Source organism: Agelaius phoeniceus, chromosome 13, assembly GCF_051311805.1.
Source record: "Agelaius phoeniceus isolate bAgePho1 chromosome 13, bAgePho1.hap1, whole genome shotgun sequence".
Lineage (NCBI taxonomy): Eukaryota > Metazoa > Chordata > Aves > Passeriformes > Icteridae > Agelaius > Agelaius phoeniceus.
Window position 1 is genome coordinate 16,082,466 of NC_135277.1, and position 19,709 is coordinate 16,102,174.

Here is a 19,709-nt window from a genome sequence, read left to right on the forward strand (position 1 = left end):
GAGTGCACAGCAGCATCGCTAATGATGTTCAGGAGCATTGTGGTCAGCCTTTCCCTGAGAGCAGGGAAATACCCTGAGTGCTCCTTTCTTCTTCCCAGAGATGGTTGCCATTTCACATAATGGCAAATATCATCCTATCTATTAATCTCTAAATTATAAAGGAAGTTCTAAATGATAAAGCAGTTCCTACCCCATACAGTATGTAACTGGTCATGGTGAGAATAACAGCTAATGTTTTCTTGCTCTGCACAAATCATTTTTAGTGTTTGGTATACAAAGTTCCAGGCTTCAGGGAATGCCAGGTTCACAGTGCCCCCTCTAGCCATTAATACTTCCTTCCAAAATTTATTATTCTTTAATCTGTCCCATAACATATGAATTAGAGTCCCTAGTGGAAATTCCTCATTTTCCTGCATATATCATTTTGGTTTTTGAAATTCTACAGTACTGCCATATTGTAAGATTAACATACCACCCTTCTACTCCTTGGAGCAAGAACCGGAACTTCGCATGGCCAAAAACCTTTTTTCACTGTTCTGAGTCAAATTTCCATTTTTATGGGGTTAGCAGTAAGTCTTTTGCTTTGGGGGACTGCTGCAATTTATGATCATGCTTTAAAGAAAAGTAAAGCTTGCCCTCCCTGTAGGTACCCGCTGTTTTGTAAGTGAAGAAAGTAGGATATTGGGAGGAGAGCATGAAAACTTGTGGAGCTTCAGAGGGCTTCCCTTAGCATTATTCATAAGCTGTCTGAGAAGGCAAAGCAGGGCACTGGGAAGGATTTTGTCAGTTGTTCCTCTCAAGGCAGTCTATGCTGGTTGGATGCTTTTAAACTCTGAGCCAGTTCCTTTGGTGATCATCTGTTAGTGCTCTGAAAGAACCCTGTTAGTGCAAAACAATAGATAAAAAATAATTTATGGTTATTTTCAAATGCTGAAATGTATCTACTTTGAAGTCTACTCCTGGAAGTGGAGTATCTAAGTGCACACCACTTCAGCTTGACTTCTCTCTAGGTGCCTCTTCCAGGCTTTGTGGTTCTCTGTGCACTGACCAGCCAGGCAGGAACCAAAGGAATTAAACCTTGAGCAACACTTAGAGAAATGTGTGTGCAGTTAGTGGAGTCAGGCTCTTGTATTTCACAGTCACCAAACGGGTGGGGTGGAAACTGCTCACTCCCAGAAGGGGTGAGCCTGCAGTCACGGCTGTGAGGGTGAAGTTGTCTCTCATCATTAGTGTGAAGAGGTGTGAAGACATTGCTGACAGGTAGAGGAGCACAGAACTGGAATGCTTTGCACTGTCCAAGCAGGCAGCCTTTCAGAGGGATCCCTTTCATGAGCAGATGGTGCTCCCCTGACAGCAGTGCTTGCTCTGCCCTCTGCTGCCCTGCCAGACGCCTGCTTCTCAAGTGTTACAAGCCTTTTCCTAATTCTCAGATTACATTTATTTGTTGCCAGTTTATAACAGTTTGTTCTTGAATCCTTTTGCTTATTTTTTTCTTACCTTGATGATTGTTTTGGTGGCAGCCATATTCTTCCTTAGCTTTGTATTGCAGACTTGGCCAATGTTGCTGTTTCATAGAGACAAACCCAGGTTCCTCTGAGTTTGCTTCAGGCTGACTGTACTGAGCCAGCTCAGCTGTGGCTCTGCTGATCCATACTCAGGGAACAAGGTTGGGAAGAGCACTGGGAGTCCCCCAGCCCATGCTGTGCCCCCCTGAGACAGAGCTGTGCTGCATCCCAGCCCTGCTCCAGCCAGCTCACAGTGCCCTTGCTGCATCATCTGCTCAAGTGAGGCCCAAAGTCCCCCATTTGTTGTCAGGATTCTGGGTTTCTATCCCAGCAGCATCTGCTGATAATGGAGCCTGTAGCATATCCCAGGTTTCCTTCTGCACAATGACTTTGACCACAGAATGATTTCTTACTTAGAACCAGGCTGAAGCTGTGGCTCTGTTTTCTCTGCAAGCTGACTTTACAGTTGCTCTCAAGATGGAATATCCATGTGCCCAGGCATCCATCCAGCCTCTGCAGGGACTGGATGTGTGTGTGAATTGAACAGTGGTGTGACTACTGCAGCTTGCAGTAATGTAGCAATCTGTCTTAAACCAAAGGCAGGGGAAGTCTCCTGGAAAGTGCCAGCTGGCTGCTCTTGGTTCCTGTTGAAACAGATGAAAGATCTGTTTCTTTAGAAACCTCCTAGTAAAGACTCTTTTCTGGGAGGAAGTTGGGGTGAGACATTACTCTGAGGACTCACTTCCTCAGTGGGAGGCTGCACAGCAGAAAAAAGAACCTTCCAGTTCAGAAAATTCAGCTTGGAGAGACAGAAGGCAGTACAACCAATGGCAATAAAAATATGAAATAGACTACTCTAATCATGAAATATTTCTAAATAAAACCCCCTTTTTAAGGCCTTTTCTTGTGTACAGGGGAGTTGCAGATCACTCATGAAGGCATTGATGAAACAATTAAAGATCACTGTTGAGGCATTACAGAACTGAAAGAGCTCTGCCTTGGGTGGAATGTCATTGATGTATTTCACCAAATTTATGAGGTTTTTATGGGGCCGAGAGAGAGAGATTGCAATGTTGTCTCTTGGGTCAGATGAGATTATATGGCACTGTACTCTAAGTAGTTTAGTACTCCCTGAGCCATTGCAGTGTGTGTTTGGAGTCCTGCAGGAAAAGAACAAGCAGATAACTTGGAAACCTTCATCAGACAAAATCCAGTGCTTGTCAGGCAGATCCTGACTGAGAGCCACACGTTTTTTCAATAACTGGGATTAGGGCAGCAGGCAGGGCTGGGCCTGCCCTGCAGTGAGCAGCCTTGCAGGGGCTGCTTGCAGTGCAGGGGAGGCTGGGTTTGTGTGAGATGGGGCAGAGTCTGAGCAGCCTTGCAGTCAGACATTCCCTCCTGGGGGTGGGGGTTCTGCTGCTGCTGGAGTCAGCCCCACTGTCCCTTTGTGGTGTCTGCTGCCTCCCCCTTGGAGCTGTCAGCCCCCACTGCTTGAGCAAACTCTGCTGTGGGCTGCACAGAGCAGCCTGCTCTGCTCCTTCCTTCTTCCCCTGCTCTGCAGAACTCTCAGCTGAATCCCTCCCCAGGCTCTCACTGCCCCCATGCTCCCCCTCTGCAGGAGGGTTGTAGATAAATCCTTGTTCACCACAGGTTTTCACATGGGGAAAGCTGCCACACTCTTCCTTCTCAGCTCACACCTTCTGGAACTTCCTCACATTGGAGGAGATGGATTTATTTCTAGGAAAGGAGAAAAATTAAATCTGGATCCTGGAAATTCCAAGGTGGTAGAAATAAAATAAAATTTTTAAAAGAAGGATTTAAAAAAACCTCATGGAAATTGTGAAAATTAAGTACTTCTTAAGACAACTTCCTTTCTGCAGCTGAAACTGGACTAGATTGACAGCAGAAAAACTGTGTAGAGTGTAAATAATACAAGTGCTCAGCCCCTTGTGTAAAAGCTGGTGTTCCCTGCTTGCTCCTACAAACCCCCTGCGTGCCACCAGCTGATCCTGATCCCATGGGAGCCCCACTCCGAGCAGAGTGTGTTTCTCTGGGAAACCCACAATCCCCACAATTTCACCTGGGAACCCCCACAATCCCTTCAGCAGTGTTCTGTGGTGCTGTGCACAACTGTGGCTTTGGGGCTACATTTTATATGCACAGATGGGTGCTTTCACTTGCATATTTGTTGCATTATTTTGAACTTCTTTTTTCAGCAATGTAGAATATAATGGGAGATAACTGGAATTGTTCATAACCTTCAATGTCCAAAGCAGCTGAGACTCCCATATGACTCAGATGAGTTTGTTAATTGTCAGTTTGCTTTAATGTAATGATTCAGAAACTTAATCTGTTGTTGAAATATTTATTCTGCTGCTGTTATTCCATTACTCTTCATTGGTGTTTATTGTAAGAAACTACTTAAGGTTGAATATATGTATTTTATATTTACATACACATGCATGCACAGATATATTTATACATATATTTTTAATTTATAGCTAAGTAGATCAGCAGTGGTGAGCAATAAGATTAATAAAGCCATCACAAAATAACATTAAAGTAGGCAGCTGGGGGCTCCCCAGTGTTGTGTGCCAGTGCTCACACACAGGGCCAGGCCAGGCCAGCTCAGAGGGAGCAGGGGCAGGGCGTTTCTGGAGCTCCTCTCCTGGTGTTTGGCAGTGCCCACTGCTGCCATGCAGAGCAGCCTGGTTCTCTGCTGGCTTGGCTTGCACACAGCTGCTGTCTTTGGGAGCAGTGCCCTGGGACATCCTGTCAGCAGAGTGTGCAGTCCCAAGGAAGCCTTGGTTTGAGCATTGTCTTTGTGACACAAAAAGCAGGTGAGTGACTTCTCCAAGCATTTCCTCTCTTTGATGCAAAGTGTCTTGGCTTTTGGAGAGACTGTACTGGGAGCACCCAAGTACAAGTGTGCTGTTTTCATTTGTGTGCTTAGAACTGGACTCCAAGATGCTGAAAGTGCCCTGCCAGAAGTGCAGCTCCAGAGGCATTCTCTGAACCAAACCCGTGTCTGTAGCTGGCAGGTTTGGTGGCACTGAGAGTATAAATTATGCACGACTGAAATGAAGTGTATTTTAGTAGCAGATAGCTGAAAAGCCTTGCAATGTACTCCTAATTCAGTGGCATTGCCCTGAGCTACTCTGAGGCCTCTTTTTTAAACTCAGACATTAGCACAAAGCACACCTCTGACTGCAGGCATTTAAAGATCAACAAGGGCTGAAAAAGCTTTTAAGATCCAATGAAACCAGGAAAACAACGACATTTCCTTTCAGTGTCAGGTTAGATTGCCTTCTTATGAGTGCAGCTATTTCAGGTACAGAGTGCTTGGTGGTTTGGGTCTTGTTGTGTGAGGAGAGTGTTCCCCAGAAAACATCTGTTTCTTTCACCTGCAAACCGCAATGTGCTGTGATGAGGCAGGACTGTAGCCACAGAGACCCAGGGGATGAAGGAAATCTGGCTCAAAGGGATGAGCACGGCTTTCTGAAACACGGTATCAAAAAGAGCACTTAAAAGGAGAGAGTGCTTTTAGAGCACAGATACACCACAAATTGGGCAGGTCAGGTTGCCTGGAAGCCTGAGTTGTCTGGGCCTGCTGATACTGTTTCTTAGCAGCACTGTTTGCCTTTGCTCAGAACAAGAGAACTTCATGGTAAAATGTTCTGCTTGGTAAAATGTTCTGCTTTTCCATAAGATAACAGTAAATCCCCCTGTCATCTGTAGCATCTAAAATCTGTACATGCAATGGAGCTGCTGCTTTCCATTCTGTGGTCACATCTTCATTTTTAACTCGCTGCTGAAGTTCAGGTGTAGCTCTCATGCATGTACTACAGGTTCAGTATTACACCCTTGATTAGTAAAACTATTTATAGTAGGTTTTAAGCCAACAGATAGTGTAATGTTAATATTATGTTGTATACTTATATGCATGTGTTATATACACCAAAATAACTCTTGATTCATGGAAAAGAAGTGACATTATATTAGAAGGTAGGGAATTGCACATTAAAATCAAACATGGTGCCTCCCTTTCTCCTGTGGGGAAGGAGGTGACTTGGGGGTGTCATTGTGCAGAGCAATGGCTCTGTCTGTGCTGGTGCCCTTGGTTCAGCCTGTCAGGATAAATCCAGGTTTATCTGTGTGCCCTGGCTGGGACGGGAGGCCCCTGCAGAGCAGGGAAAGGCCAGTGTTGTGTTTGTTTGCACAGAGTGAGGGGAAATGGCCAGCTCTGTGTCAGCCTCTGGAAAGATCACAGAGCACCTTTCCTTTGGAGCCCAAAGTGCCTCATTCCCAGGCTGGTGCTGCAGAGGACTGTGACAAAGGATAATCCAGTCCTTGCGCTGGCTGCAGCCACAGCGTGGATGGGGTGTGATGCACACAGGCCTTGTAGCCTAAAATCCAGAGCAGGTGGCTCTGGGCATGCAGGGAGAGGAAAGCTTTCTGTGGGGTGGGATTCAGCCATGTAATGAAATAAATGCTCTTCTAAGGGCTGCTTTTCTGTTCTTTCAGAGGATGACATGAATAATTACATCAGTCGATACTACAACGAGCCCAGCAGTGGTGAGTGTTGCTTACAAACACAAACGTGAGTGGTATGTTTGCATTGCATTGTGTGCTGTAAACCAGGTGAGACTGGGCAGTGCTGTAGATCTGTCCTGGAAATGAAACCCACCACGGAGTCTTCTGGTTTGGTCCATGGAAGTGTGTGCCAACAGTCATTCTCTGAAAGGCCCAAGTTTGCTCTTGCAAACTTGTGTATTTAACTCAGGATAGTTGGGAGATCTGGGAGGGGTTAATTCCCTGTAGCTGGGCTGTCCAGCTCACAGAGCACTTCAAATGGATCTGAGAATGAACAGTAGGGACAAAATAAATGAAGAGAAAAGAAGTGGGGAGACAGCTTAGCCCAGCACCACGCTGGGAACCTTTCAGAAAGGTTAAACGGAATGGTGGGAAACCTCAGCGGCTGGGCCTGACCCGAGGGCAGCCTTCAAATGGATGTTCCTGGCAGGAGTCCTGCTGGCAGGGGGGGTCTGCACAGCCCTGCTGGGCAGCACAGGGGGCTCTGCCCGTGCTGGGGGCTCTGCACAGCCCTGCTGGGCAGCACAGGCGGCTCTGCCCGGGCTGGGGGCTCTGCACAGCCCTGCTGGGCAGCACAGGGGGCTGTGCCCATGCTGGGGGCTCTGCACAGCCCTGCTGGGCAGCACAGGGGGCTCTGCCCATGCTGGGGGCTCTGCACAGCCCTGCTGGGCAGCACAGGGGGCTCTGCCCGTGCTGGGGGCTCTGCACAGCCCTGCTGGGCAGCACAGGGGGCTGTGCCCATGCTGGGGGCTCTGCCTGTGCTGGGGGCTCTGCACAGCCCTGCTGGGCAGCACAGGGGGCTCTGCCCATACTGGGGGCTCTGCACAGCCCCTGCCCAGCCCAGCTGGGGCTGGCTGTGGTCTGGCTGCTGGCAGGGGGGGCTGAGGAAGGCAGACTCTGACAGGTGGGGGTGTGCACACCCCCCTTATGAATATAACATTTTGTATATATATTAAAAACGTGTGTGGTTAAATATAATGTGTTATAACTGTGTATCTCCACATACACATCCCCATATGTATCATACAGGGTTATAGGAAAGAAAACAATGTGTGTGTGCCTGCATATGCATGTACAGAGAATATACACGAGGTGTGTGTGTGTATATATACATAAGTAGAGTGTATTACATACTTTACATATAGTATGCATACATAGTGAAATATAGGCATATATAGATCTATTTCTCTATATAAGGATATGCCTAGTATATATATAATGTATGTGTATGCATATGAATCTATACTGTATTCTGTATATCCATATATATAGATATACATATCTGTATGCACACACAAACCCAGATACATATACATGGATAAAAATGTAAGTAAACATACATGTTTTTACATGTATGTATATAACGTATCATAAATGTCTCTCCAAACATACACACATCCCCATATGGGTATTATGTAAGCAGATTTATACACATATGAAGGTATTTTTGATTTTGTGTCTACATATAGGTGGAGCTTTATCTAAATATAAAGATGTGGGAAAGACTCTGTCTCTGTACATACTGAGATATTTTATTAGAATGCATCCATTAAATGTAGAAAGGAGTGTGAGAGGTGGTCAGAATATATGTGTATATATTATAGAAATACATGTGTATATATTACAGGAACGAAAATATCTCTCTGTATAATGTATTGTATATCTTTAATCCTGTATATAAATGGAAATAGATTCATATGGAACTGAGGCTACATAAATACTAACCAGAAGGGAGTGTGAGTGTCTGGTTGTACGCCCAGCTGGCATTCAGTGGGATCCAGGCAGGCTGGAGAGGGGGGCTCCTGAACACTCCCAGTGCTCAGCAGGGCAAAGGGGAAGCCTGGCCCTGTCTCTGGGCACTCCCCAGCACGAGCCTTGGCTGGGGATCGAGAGCAGCCCTGAGGAAAGGACCTGGAGATGCCTGCCCTGCTCTGCCCCACCTACAGAGCTGCCCCCAGCAGGATCAGCATCAGCATCAGCAGGACGTGGAGCTGCTGCAGCGAGTCTGAGGAGGCCCTGGAGCTGCCCTGGGCCAGGCTGGCAGCACTGAGGGGACAAGGCCCTGGCACAGCCCTGTGGCAGTGCCCAGGGTCAGGCTGAGCACCCTGGGATGGTGACGGTGTCCCTGCCATGGCAGGGGTGGCACTGGGTGGGCTGGGAGGCACCATTTGGTGACTCTATGAGCACATGGATATTGTATTGAGTATCTACACTCTATCACTGGGCAGATAGATGCTTGCTGAGGACGGCCTCTGTGTGTGTTCATAGATCAGGATATGTGCATATGAATATGGCTGCAGTATGGTCCCGTGTATTTAAAGATCTGTAAAGGCATTTGTATATGTTTGTGTCTATAGATTTCTGTTTTATATGCATTACATTTATATGTGTGTGCATATGGAGCTGTAATGTATGATGTATCTCTAGCCACATGCATACATGCAGAGCTGTGTGCTTGGATGGGACTGTGTAGTCTGTATATACATACATGCAGTCTGTACACAGTCCATATAATGGTACTTTCAGTGTGGTATAATGTCTATCCCATATATATGGGGATAGATGCATATTTATACATGTGTGAGAGAAACTGTATATTCATATTTTATATATCTTAGGTCATATAGGGGGTGTGAATGGCTATATACATATATTTTTAATATGTACCATACATGTGACATAAATATGGATCCGTCTTTGTGTATCAAGTATATATATTATATTATATTATTAATTATATCCCCATATATATAAATTCCCCACATAGACACAAAGGGGAAAAGGTGTCCATATATTTTATTTTAAAACATAATTATATCTATTTTAGAAGTGTGTATAAGACTGTCTGCATATACATCTCTTTTTAATCTATTTTATGCTTGTTATTATATCTTATATATAAAAATATGCTTGCTTTTCTATAATTATATAGGCACATAGAATTTTATATATAGGCTTATCCTATATCTGTATAAATGTATAGAAGCTATTTATGCATATATATGCAGACAGATACAAAGGCAAAGATCTGTGTATACTTTAGTACTTTGTATATGTATAAATATAAGTAAAGATACATATATAGATACAGGGAGAGATATATGTGGGAGAGCCTGTTTAAATATGTATATGGTTTATACATTAGAAAGGACATGTGTGTATATATAGAGACATATGTATTATATATAGAATATGTGTACATATGTAGATATATTATGAAGGGGAAACATTGAGAAACACATACATAGAGATATTCCCTCTAAAAATATGGATGTCTATATATAAAGCTGTGTATATGGGTATATAAAGTCTGTACATGTGTGTGTGTGAGAGACAAAGCCTTTGAATCCATAGACACATGAATTATATAGAGAGCTATTTAAAAAATGTACACACGTGCATATAGAGGTATAAAGTATTGGTTTTATTCGTGTCTATCCCTCCACACACATCCCCAAGCTCTACAGGACTATATATAAAGATGTATGAATCTATACATAGGTGTAGGGTATGTAAAAAGGGAAAGGTGTGAGACCATTTCTGTGCAAATGCATATATACATTGTGTGTATATGTGTGTGTGTGTGTGTGTTCACATACAGCAATGATGTATTTCATGTTTGTATCCCTGTATATATACATTCCACATATGTGTATGTAAGCATTACAGATGTATATATTGTATCCTATGTATGGGGTAGATACACACATATATTCCCCCAGCTCTGTGGATAAATGAATATATAAATTTGGGGGGGACACCCTGTATATACCTATGTATTTTATTTTGTGTGTATGTGTATACAGAGAGATATATACACAGGTTTATAGATGTGTTTATATACTGTGTTTATATACACAGTACTGTTTATAGATGTATATCCCCCTACTATACATTGAGAGACATTAAAAGGGGGAGGTAATAGAATTTTACATGTATAATATGTATCATTGGTGTTAAGTATAATGTACAATTATGTATATCCTTATAGCTGCAGTCACTGTGTATGTACACACAAATTTATAGGTGTGTATAGGTATGTGTGTATGAACATACACTTACAGATGTGGGGATATGTGTTCTAGGTAAGGAGAGCAGAGGGAGTACTGTGTGTTCCAGGTACCAAAAGTCCATATGCATGTATGCTGTATTTTACAGGGGACTCTTCATCCATGTACACACTGCCTGTATGTCTACAGAATGATTGTGGGCAAGAGACTCTGTGTGTTGTCTATATATATATGTACATGTGTATATATATATATACACATATATATATACACATATATATGTATATATATGTATATATATATATATGTAGTGAGCAGGTATATATAGGCATATCCTATTTATTTACAGATGTATGTGTATATATGCACAGGTCCCTTGATATTAACCCCTATTATAAAAATAGCAATAAAGATATATCTAAGTTCTCACATAAAGTTACAATGTATTTTTAATATATATTTGTATATAAATACATGCATCTTATAAATAAATATACACAGAGAGGTGGGATCTTTGTTATTTAGTAATAAATAATTCTATATATTTAAGGTGTGAATTATGTATTAGAGTGTATATGTGTGTGTATATACACATGTGTGTGTATGTAAAATACTCTGTATGGAGCTCATGTATGCACATACTGCCCATATCTGTCTGGAGATATCTAAGGATTATGTGTATAAAAAGGGAGAGGGGGAGACAGACTGCATGTGTGTAGCAGTGTGTCCTACAGCACATGTATGATGTGCATGTATGTACAGGTGTACAGCACTGTTGATGTTTGTGGATTTCCCTCTGTACCTCTGAATTCCTGTGTCGCTCTCTAACACGGTGTGTGTCTGTACACACATCTCCAAGGTGTGTGTCTGTACACACATCTCCAAGGTGTGTGTCTGTACACACATCTCCAAGGTGTGTGTCTGTACACACATCTCACTGGCTGTGGGCAGCTCCTGTTACAGGTAACGTGTGTGTCTGGGTGTGCAGGTGTGGCTGCAGTGCATATCCTGGTCTGTACACTGTCCCTGTATGTACACACAGTGACAAGCCTGTGCATTTCTGCACAAAGGTCAGGCTGTGCAGCTGCCAGTGACAACTGGATGGAATTAAAGAGGGGACTACACAGTGCATCTGTAAAATGGCTGCATAGCATAGGAATGATGTATTGTTATGGGGGGACCCTGCTCTACAGTGTGTGTGCATGTATATGCAGTCTATTATCATGTATATTTATATTTATAAATAGTATATTTTTTATATATATATAGTGTATAATAGATATATAATACACACAGTCCCCATATCTCCATGGAGAAGTCTATGCAGGTGTATAAGGATTTAAACTGGGGCAGGCCCATCTATGTAGGTGCATATTGTATTACACATAGATGTATATCCCTATGTACACATCCCCATAATAAATTTTGCTGTCTGTAAAAGGGTGTTTGTATATAATTTAAAACATAATATGAAGGTTGGAGGTGTCATGTAGAGCTATACATGTGTTACATGTATATCTTATCTTATTTGATACATGTTAGATATATGTTCCTGTATATACATTCCAGATTTTTATATACACACCATAAGACATAAATAGTCATACACAAAGGTAAGTATACATGTGTGTAATTGTATACATTCTATTTAAAGTGTAACAATTACATTTTCAAAGGGGGACAACAACTGTTCTACAGCTAGTACATCTATATGTTTTTATTTATCTGTGCTTCGATGTACACACACACAGACACACAGCGATGTATGCAGAAAATGTACATATGTATGTATAGGTCTAATGTATTACATATAGGGCTTGTGTGTGTGTGTGTATATATATATATGTATATGTATATATATGTATATATGTATATATATATGTATATGTATATATGTGTATATACATATGTATATATGTATATATGTATATATATGTATATATATGTATATATATGTATATATATATGTGTGTGTATATATATATGTGTATATATATATATATATATATATATATATATATGTATATATGTGTGCACAGATACAGCTCTTCCCCCTATCTGTATGCTTTATATATAAAGATTAGGTATGTATAAAATTAAGTGGGTGAGACTGTGTAGATACACCTCTGTATTATATATGTGTGTGTCTGTACATGGTTAGAGAGGTATGTGGTATTATATATTGATATGTATGTCTAGATCCCCATAACATACTTGGAAAGCTGTAAAAAGATACATGGGTGTATATTTATTTATTTACATAGATGTACATATCAAAAGACTAAAAGGGGGAGGGGTTGTTCATGTATAGGTAAAATATATTCTGTATGTCTCTATAACTGTGTTCCCCAGCCATACACACAGTAAGATATCTATGTATTTATATTTAAAGGTAAGTATACTTGTGAGTGAAAGCACAAGTGTTTTCTCTTTATAGATAATTCTATGTATTTAAAGGGAAGGCATGTATTATTAGTCTATATATTATATGGGTATGCACTGTATCATATATGGACCTCCATATAGTCTAAAGATGTGTATATAAATAAAATATCAATAAAATATGTCCATGAAGTTCTGGCATGGTCTGCCCAGGGAGGTGGTGGAGTCACCATCCCTGGATGTGTTTAACAAAGCCTGGATGTGGTGCCAGGGTTTAGTTGAGGTGTTTGGGCTGGGTGGACTCGATGATCTTGAAGGTCTCTGCCAGCCTGGTGATTCTTTGATAAATAGCAATGTAAATACAGAGATAGATGGGGTCATCTACAGGTATCATGTTCTACATATATATATATATATATATATATATATAGCCAATGAATATACATGCAGAGAAGTATGTACACATTACTGTAGAAAGGTAGAGGGGTTGTATATATTTTATTTAGTGGTAGCGGTCTGCCTTTCAAGGGGACACTGTGTTTTGTGTGTGTATAACAGAAGGTCTGTGTACAATGTATTCCATATGGGGCTCATACAGACATAATTCCTCATCTCTGTATCTACAGGCTCTGTGTATATGAAATGGGGTGGGGAGGGGGTGAGAGCCTCCATCTCTGCACCTGTGTATTGTATGTAACAAATGTGTGTGTTCGTGTATGTATATGCAGGTATGTGGCATTAGGTATGGCTGTGTATCCCTCGCTGCCTGTGCAGCCCCAGCATAGATACAGGAGATACATAAAAGGCATGTGTGCCTAAGTTAAAGACTGGCTCAGGAGAGGGGGGCTGTTATTGTGTAGGTATAAATGTGCATTTGTATCTGTAGATCCCTGTGGGGCCACACCCACGTACAGAAGAATGAGTACAATTTTGGGGGGGATTGCATGCTGTGCAGCAGTAGGTAATTCCAGGTATTTAAGGGAGGCACTATGGCCCATAGGTCCCTATTGCCTGTCCATGTACACACTAACTGTATGACTAAAGCTCTAGGGGTTGGTGCATTTACACACACAGATCTAGGCATACAGTGCATCTCTATGAACAAACACAGAGAGCTGGGGATAGAGAAAAGGGCTGCCTTGCTGAGTATCTGTATATGACATATACACGTGTATGGCTCAGAGGGGTCTGTGTGCTACCTGGGTGTCCCAGGTGGCTGTGTGTCCATCACTGTAGGTACAGAGCGTTGCACATGGACTCATTCTCAGCCCCTGCCCACAGGCCTCTCAGCCCCTCTGTGCTCTGTCCCTGCAGACAGCGGAGTCCCCGAGGCCGCCATCTGCGTGGTGACCACGGCCGCCATCGACGTGCACCGGCCCAACATCTCCTCGGAGCTGTTCACGGTGGAGGTGCCGCTGCGCCTGGGCAGCACCGGGACCTCGGCCAGCCTCACGTCGGGCAGCGCCTCTCGCTCCACGGCCAGCTCGGGCACGCGGGGCTGCAGCGAGAGCAGCCCGACCCTGGGCTCGTCCCCGGACTGCAGCGCGGCCTGCGAGGAGCCCCGGGCCGCGATGGCGCCCGCCCGGCAGCGCGCGGTGCAGGAGCTGCTCTCGTCCCTGTCGGAGGAGGCGTGCCTGGCGCAGAAGGGGCTGGATCCCGTCAACCTGAAGCTGCCCAGCCCGGCCGGCTCGGTGGGGGCCAGCCCCGACCTGGGCCACCGGCTCAGCGTCTACAACCGCAGGAACCAGGAGAGCCTTGATGTCTTCCAGCTCAAGCCGCTCCTCGACTGCCCCCAGGGTGCCCCAACGATCGAGGAGAAGTACGGGGCACTGGGGCCCCCAGAGCCACGGCTGGGCAGGGTTCCCGAGGCATAGAGCCCGCCTGGGGCAATGGGGACTCCTGTGGGGACACGCTCACCACGCTGGCCATGAGGCTGCCACAGCTGAGGTGGCGGTGCTGAACACACCTGTGGCATCTGCTGCAATGGCCACCAGCCTAGGGCGAGGCCAGCAGCGCCTCTGCTCCCCTGTGCCTGTGTGCACATGACCTACCTGCCCTGCCACCAGCTCTGGGCCAGCTGGGACCTACAGTGGCCACCTGGGAACAATGGACCTTCCAGCAGTCTTAGGGCAGTATGGACCCACAGGGCCTGGAGGGACAAACAGACTGGGCCGGGAACACCGTGGAACTCCCACCGGTCCAGGGCCAGCACGAGCCCCATGGTGCCAGAGGCAGGACAGAGCTGCTGGACAGCTTGGGCCCAGCCTGACCCTGGCCAGGGGCTGAGCGTGACTGGGAGGGGTGTGGAGATGGGAATAAACACTGACAAACACATGCAGCCTCCTGCCTTGTATTGCTCTTGCCTTCTTCTCTTACCTGCTTTCCCTGTCTTGCTTTCTTCCACCCCACCACTCCATGTGCCATGCAACTGACCACCAAAAAAACCCCAACACAAAAAACAACCATCCCAACACCGCAGTGACCGACCCCACCTCTTTCCAGTAAAATCCTTTATTTGCCCTTACTCCACAGTGCCAGGTCCCGTCACCAGCACTCACTTCTTCTTCAGGAGCTTCGTCATCTCTGGCACCGCCTGCAAACACCAGTGCCAGGGTAGAGCATGTTCCCCTCTGACCCCCACAAACTGACCCTGTGCAGTTCCCAGCCCTGCACTTACACTGCCCACCCTCCCACCCAGCACAGCACTCCAGGCTCACAGCACTCCCCACTTCTCTCCTGCTGAATAAAGCCTCTTAATTATTTAAGAGAGCTACATTTCCATTAGGTGGAAATAATGCATTCGTACAAAATTTATTAAGGAAATTGTCTACATGGTGTTTCTTCAGAATGTGACTTTGTCTGTGGCTCACAAAGAGGCCCGTGCTCACCACGGAGCCAGCGGGCATTATTTCAGGAATGGCATTAAGTGCTGGCAGAGTTTCTGCCCATGCCTCCACAGAGCCACTCCCGCCACTCACACGTGTGGCCACACACAGGCACTGGGACAGGGCTGGCTCGGAGCTCCAGAGGGAGCTGCAAGCTCCTCCTGGGCATCAGTCAGAGAGGCAGCAAGCCCAGGCAGAAATAATCACACCTCCTGCCAACTCTCTACTTGCAAACTTTATGAAGCTTAAAAATACATGCAAGCACCTATGTGTGGTTATTTCCAAAGTGGTTCAACCTCAGGAAACCAGAACTGAGGGAACTGAGGCAGGCTGGCTGTGACACCCCCCAACACAACCTACCTGCAGGGATTTGATTTTAAGCATGCAAATCATGACATCAGAAAGCAAATCTTTAAACAACAAACGCCCTCACACAGACATGGTTAATACTCATGGGATTATATTACATAAGCCCCTGTCAGCTCTCCCAAAGTTACCCTTACATGAAGTTTAGCCTCACCTGAAATAAGTCTGCTACCAGTCCATAGTCTGCCACTTGGAAAATTGGAGCTTCTGGATCCTTGTTAATAGCAACAATGGTCTGCAAGGAAAGTTAAAGCACCATATGAAATCTAGATATTGATCATCCTCTGGGGCTGGATTACAGGGCCAGGTCTTAGCCAGGAAATGGGCTATATTTCTCTCCAAGTCCCCAGAAGCAGAAGATTTATCTGGGCATTTAATATTTTTCCATCTCAAAAACAAGCACCTCCTTCCCTCCACATACATCACAATCCCCCTGAAAAAAACCCACAAACCCTTCCTTCCCTGCTCAGCATACACATCTCTTCTATCCTTCCCTGTAGAAAAGCCTAGAAAAAAATTACTACAAAGGATTATCTGCACATTCTAAGCTGCAGCACTGCAGAACTAACCTGGAGGCAGCATTTACAACAAGCACAATAAAGCCCTGCCCAAAGGCCTCTGTAGTTACAATGGGACAGCATTTAGTTTGTCACACAGTAGAAAACAGCACAACACATCCCAACACAATGATCCAGAAAACATCTTAACAGTTTAAACCCTGCCCTGCACTGAATCATCCTGAACTGCCTGTGACAGCTCCCAGCAAGATCAGCATGGCTGGGTGTCCCCACCAAAATGTGCAGCAGGCTGGGGAGCCCTCTGCAGAGGAAGGGAAAGGAACCCTGAAGCAAAGCCAGCAGCTCCCAGAAGGAGCCTTTCACCAACCAGGGGCCTGGAGCACAGACTGGGGCAGTGCCAGAGGGACAATGGCTGGGGACAGCTGTGACCCAACAGGCAGCTGAGGCCCTGACTGCCACACCCAGGGAACCACGACTCCCTGCTCTCTTCTACTCCCTCCACTGAAAATCCAACAAAATTAATGGCTTGGGAAGCAGGGGCCTAGTGGCAGTAACTCAAAGAGGAACATTGACAAATCCTGTGGTTTTAGGCCCCCAGCAATGTTATTTCTTGGCCATTTGTCCCCTGAGAGACCCCACCACAAATGCAAGCGGGCAGTACCCAGAGCACTGCCCTGCCCTGTGGCCAAGGACATGCAAGTGCTGCAGCAATGCTGCCCTGGAAATGTTCTCCCCAGAGCTCTCCTCTTTTACAATTTACTTCAGTTACCCCTCTTTGCAAATGCAAGGCTCCCAGACAAGCTGCAGTGCAGGGAGCAAATCCAGGCTGTGATCCCTGAGCAAAGCCTTTCTCTGAGCCTTCTGAGGCCCTGCCATTCCTTGCAGAACCATCCACAGGGGCTGATGCTGAAGCCCAGCCAAGGCCAGCACCACAGGGGCTGCCAGCTCTGTCCTTATCACAAAAATAATTAACAAATTGCTTGCAAAACTGTCTGAAGCTTTGGTTTGGCAGCTTTGTCCTTCCTCTGCCTCCTTTAGCTGAAATAACTTCAGTATGATTTGGGTCCCTACCTCATTGCTGACTCGGGTGAGCAGCAAAAGCACCACCCTGCTCACAACAGAACTTTGTGAGTTAAATCTCTGAGTAAGAAAAGACAGGGGAACTCTCATGAGGGAATTAGAAATAAGGAAAGAAAGCAACAACAATTCTTCAGGTCTCCTCAAAAGCTGCATTTCCTACCTTGCTGTAAAAGAACAAATAAATTATACATCTCACTTGGTAGTAAGCATCCAACTGCTTTGGAAAACATATCCTGAAGTGTGCAAGTTCACAATGCCAGATAATTCAGAGTGCTGAGGGAGGACAGGGGACACTCTAGAGAGCTCCCATGGCTGCAGAATTCTTTGTTTGGGAAAACTGGATCCTCTCCATAACTACCCCACCTAAATGCCTTAGCTGAAAGGAAGACAGAACACATTCCAAATACCAGTAACTAAATCTGAATTTTACAACAGACACAATCAGCTTACACTAAAAAACTCAGCTATGGGAGAAGCTGAAGGGTTAAATAAGCATCTCATATCAATGAATTTCTGTCATTATTTGTTATAGCAGAATACCTCAAAATATCAAAGATGCCTTTGGAAAAGCCATAAAAGCAGAGGTTTTGGTGTGACAGTACAGGTTAATATCACTGCTCAGTGTTTTTGTAACAAAAGAAATTGTGGATCTTCAAGTCAGAGGTTCCCAGTGCTGCTGGCAGTCTGAAGTGAGCTAAGGTAGCAGATAAACACAAAGAGGGTGACATCAAGTCCATGCAGCTTCCAATATGCAGTGCTCAGGCAGTGGCTGCTGCTCACCCCACCTGCCCATGTCCTCACTCAGCCAAGGGCAGGGCTGGAGACTGAACTGCTGCAAACAAAGCTCCAGACAAAGCCACCTGTGGCCCAGCAGTGCCAGAGGAGCCCGTGGCAGCACTGCTGTGCCTGGGCTCTCCCTCTGCTGCACTGCAAGCAGGAATGTGGCAGAAACTGAGGCAGTGCTGGTCACCAGAACCCTTGGGAATACACTGCCACAATTCCCACTTCTCAAGAGACACCTCCACCACCTCTGCCCATCACACACCCTGAACATCTTGAATTTTGTTTGGTTTTTTTTTTCTCCACTGCATCAACTAATGCTAACACCACTCAGGTCCCTGCTTTTAGAAAGCTTATCATTTCCCCCCCAAAATATTTATATAATACATGAGGAAAAAAAATGGTAAGAAAGCAGAAATCATCCTTCCACTCAGGCTGGTTTTGAGGACAATTACCAGTCACAAACTCCCTGGTTAAATACAAGAAACTACCTGAAAAGTTTTGAAGCCCTCCTCCTCAGCTTTATAAACTATTCAAAACTGTGGCTTGGTTAAGTTCATTCTCTGAAAATAGAAATAAAACCACACAGCCTTTTTAAAAAATTTCTCTGGGAGGCAGGACCTCCAGTTTTTGATGTCTGCCATTTGATAGTATCCATCAGCAGGTAACTCTGCTCCTCTTTTCAAACACTGCACTGTGGGCCAAACTGGCAATTCCAATTTTGGATTATTTGCTTTGGCAGCTAATGAGTTAAACCTTTTAAAGTTTTACTGCCATTTTATTGCAGGTTTCCATTTGAATGGCTAAATGCAGGAATGTCAGAGACATCTTTTACTTTATGGAATAGTAAGTTCATAATTCAAATTGTGCATTGTTATGCATGAATTAATATGTCATAGTCTGGAATTAAGGCAAATGGAACTATTGTATAGAATTCAGGCATATGTGCTTGGGGTGGGTTTTTTTTAAACAAAGTCAATTAGCGGCTTCCACTGATCACTGTGGGTTGTAGTGCAAAGGTTTTGCTACTGCATGAGATGTTTTGCCACAGGATCTTTTTTTGTCAAAGTGTTTTAAAGCAGCAAGAAACATGAAAACCATCTAAAGTACTGATGCAAAAGCAAGGGAGTCAGCTCACTTCCTTCCTCAAAAATCTCTTCTAGTGCATCCACCTTCACATACCTTGCTGTCTTTCATTCCAGCCAAGTGTTGGATTGCTCCAGATATTCCCACAGCAATGTAAAGTTCCTAGGAAAAAACAAGAGACAGACATTTTTGGTCTCCATACCACAGACTCACTAAGCTCTCACAAACCTTAACCCTGACAATTACATGCAGTAGTTTTTACATTACAGTAGTTTCCAGTACTAAAGGAGCTGATGGTTGGTTCCCTCCCCACCTGGGGATGCAATGTGACTGCAAAAGGACAATCCCAAAAGAGCAAAGACAGATTAGGGGAAAATAATAAAGTCTGCATCAAAAACATCTGCCATGCTCAGCTAAAGGCCAGGGCAATCCATGTTCTCCACCACCCTGGAGATTCCCAGTGCAAATATTAGGGAAGAGAACCTACAGATGGATAATGCAGCT

At 44.6% G+C, this 19,709-nt stretch overlaps 2 protein-coding genes across 4 annotated transcripts in view; one reads left to right on the forward strand and one right to left on the reverse strand.

Moving 5' to 3' along the window:
- Window positions 1-14,828, forward strand: part of TMEM266 (transmembrane protein 266) — an 85,177-nt gene extending 70,349 nt beyond the window's left edge. For all 3 annotated transcript variants that reach the window (XM_077185789.1, XM_077185791.1, XM_077185790.1), the window contains 2 exons: window positions 6,030-6,080; window positions 13,805-14,828. In XM_077185789.1, coding sequence (XP_077041904.1) covers window positions 6,030-6,080; window positions 13,805-14,364 — 611 coding nt within the window. In that variant the 3' untranslated portion in view covers window positions 14,365-14,828. The remainder of the gene's footprint in view (window positions 1-6,029; window positions 6,081-13,804) is intronic.
- Window positions 14,829-14,985: 157 nt separating this feature from the next.
- The window catches only part of ETFA (electron transfer flavoprotein subunit alpha), a 30,884-nt gene continuing 26,160 nt past the window's right edge, over window positions 14,986-19,709 (reverse strand). The window contains exons 10-12 of the mRNA XM_054642197.2: window positions 19,302-19,367; window positions 15,896-15,976; window positions 14,986-15,083 (exon numbers count right to left, since the gene is read on the reverse strand). Coding sequence (XP_054498172.1) covers window positions 15,045-15,083; window positions 15,896-15,976; window positions 19,302-19,367 — 186 coding nt within the window. The 3' untranslated portion in view covers window positions 14,986-15,044. The remainder of the gene's footprint in view (window positions 15,084-15,895; window positions 15,977-19,301; window positions 19,368-19,709) is intronic.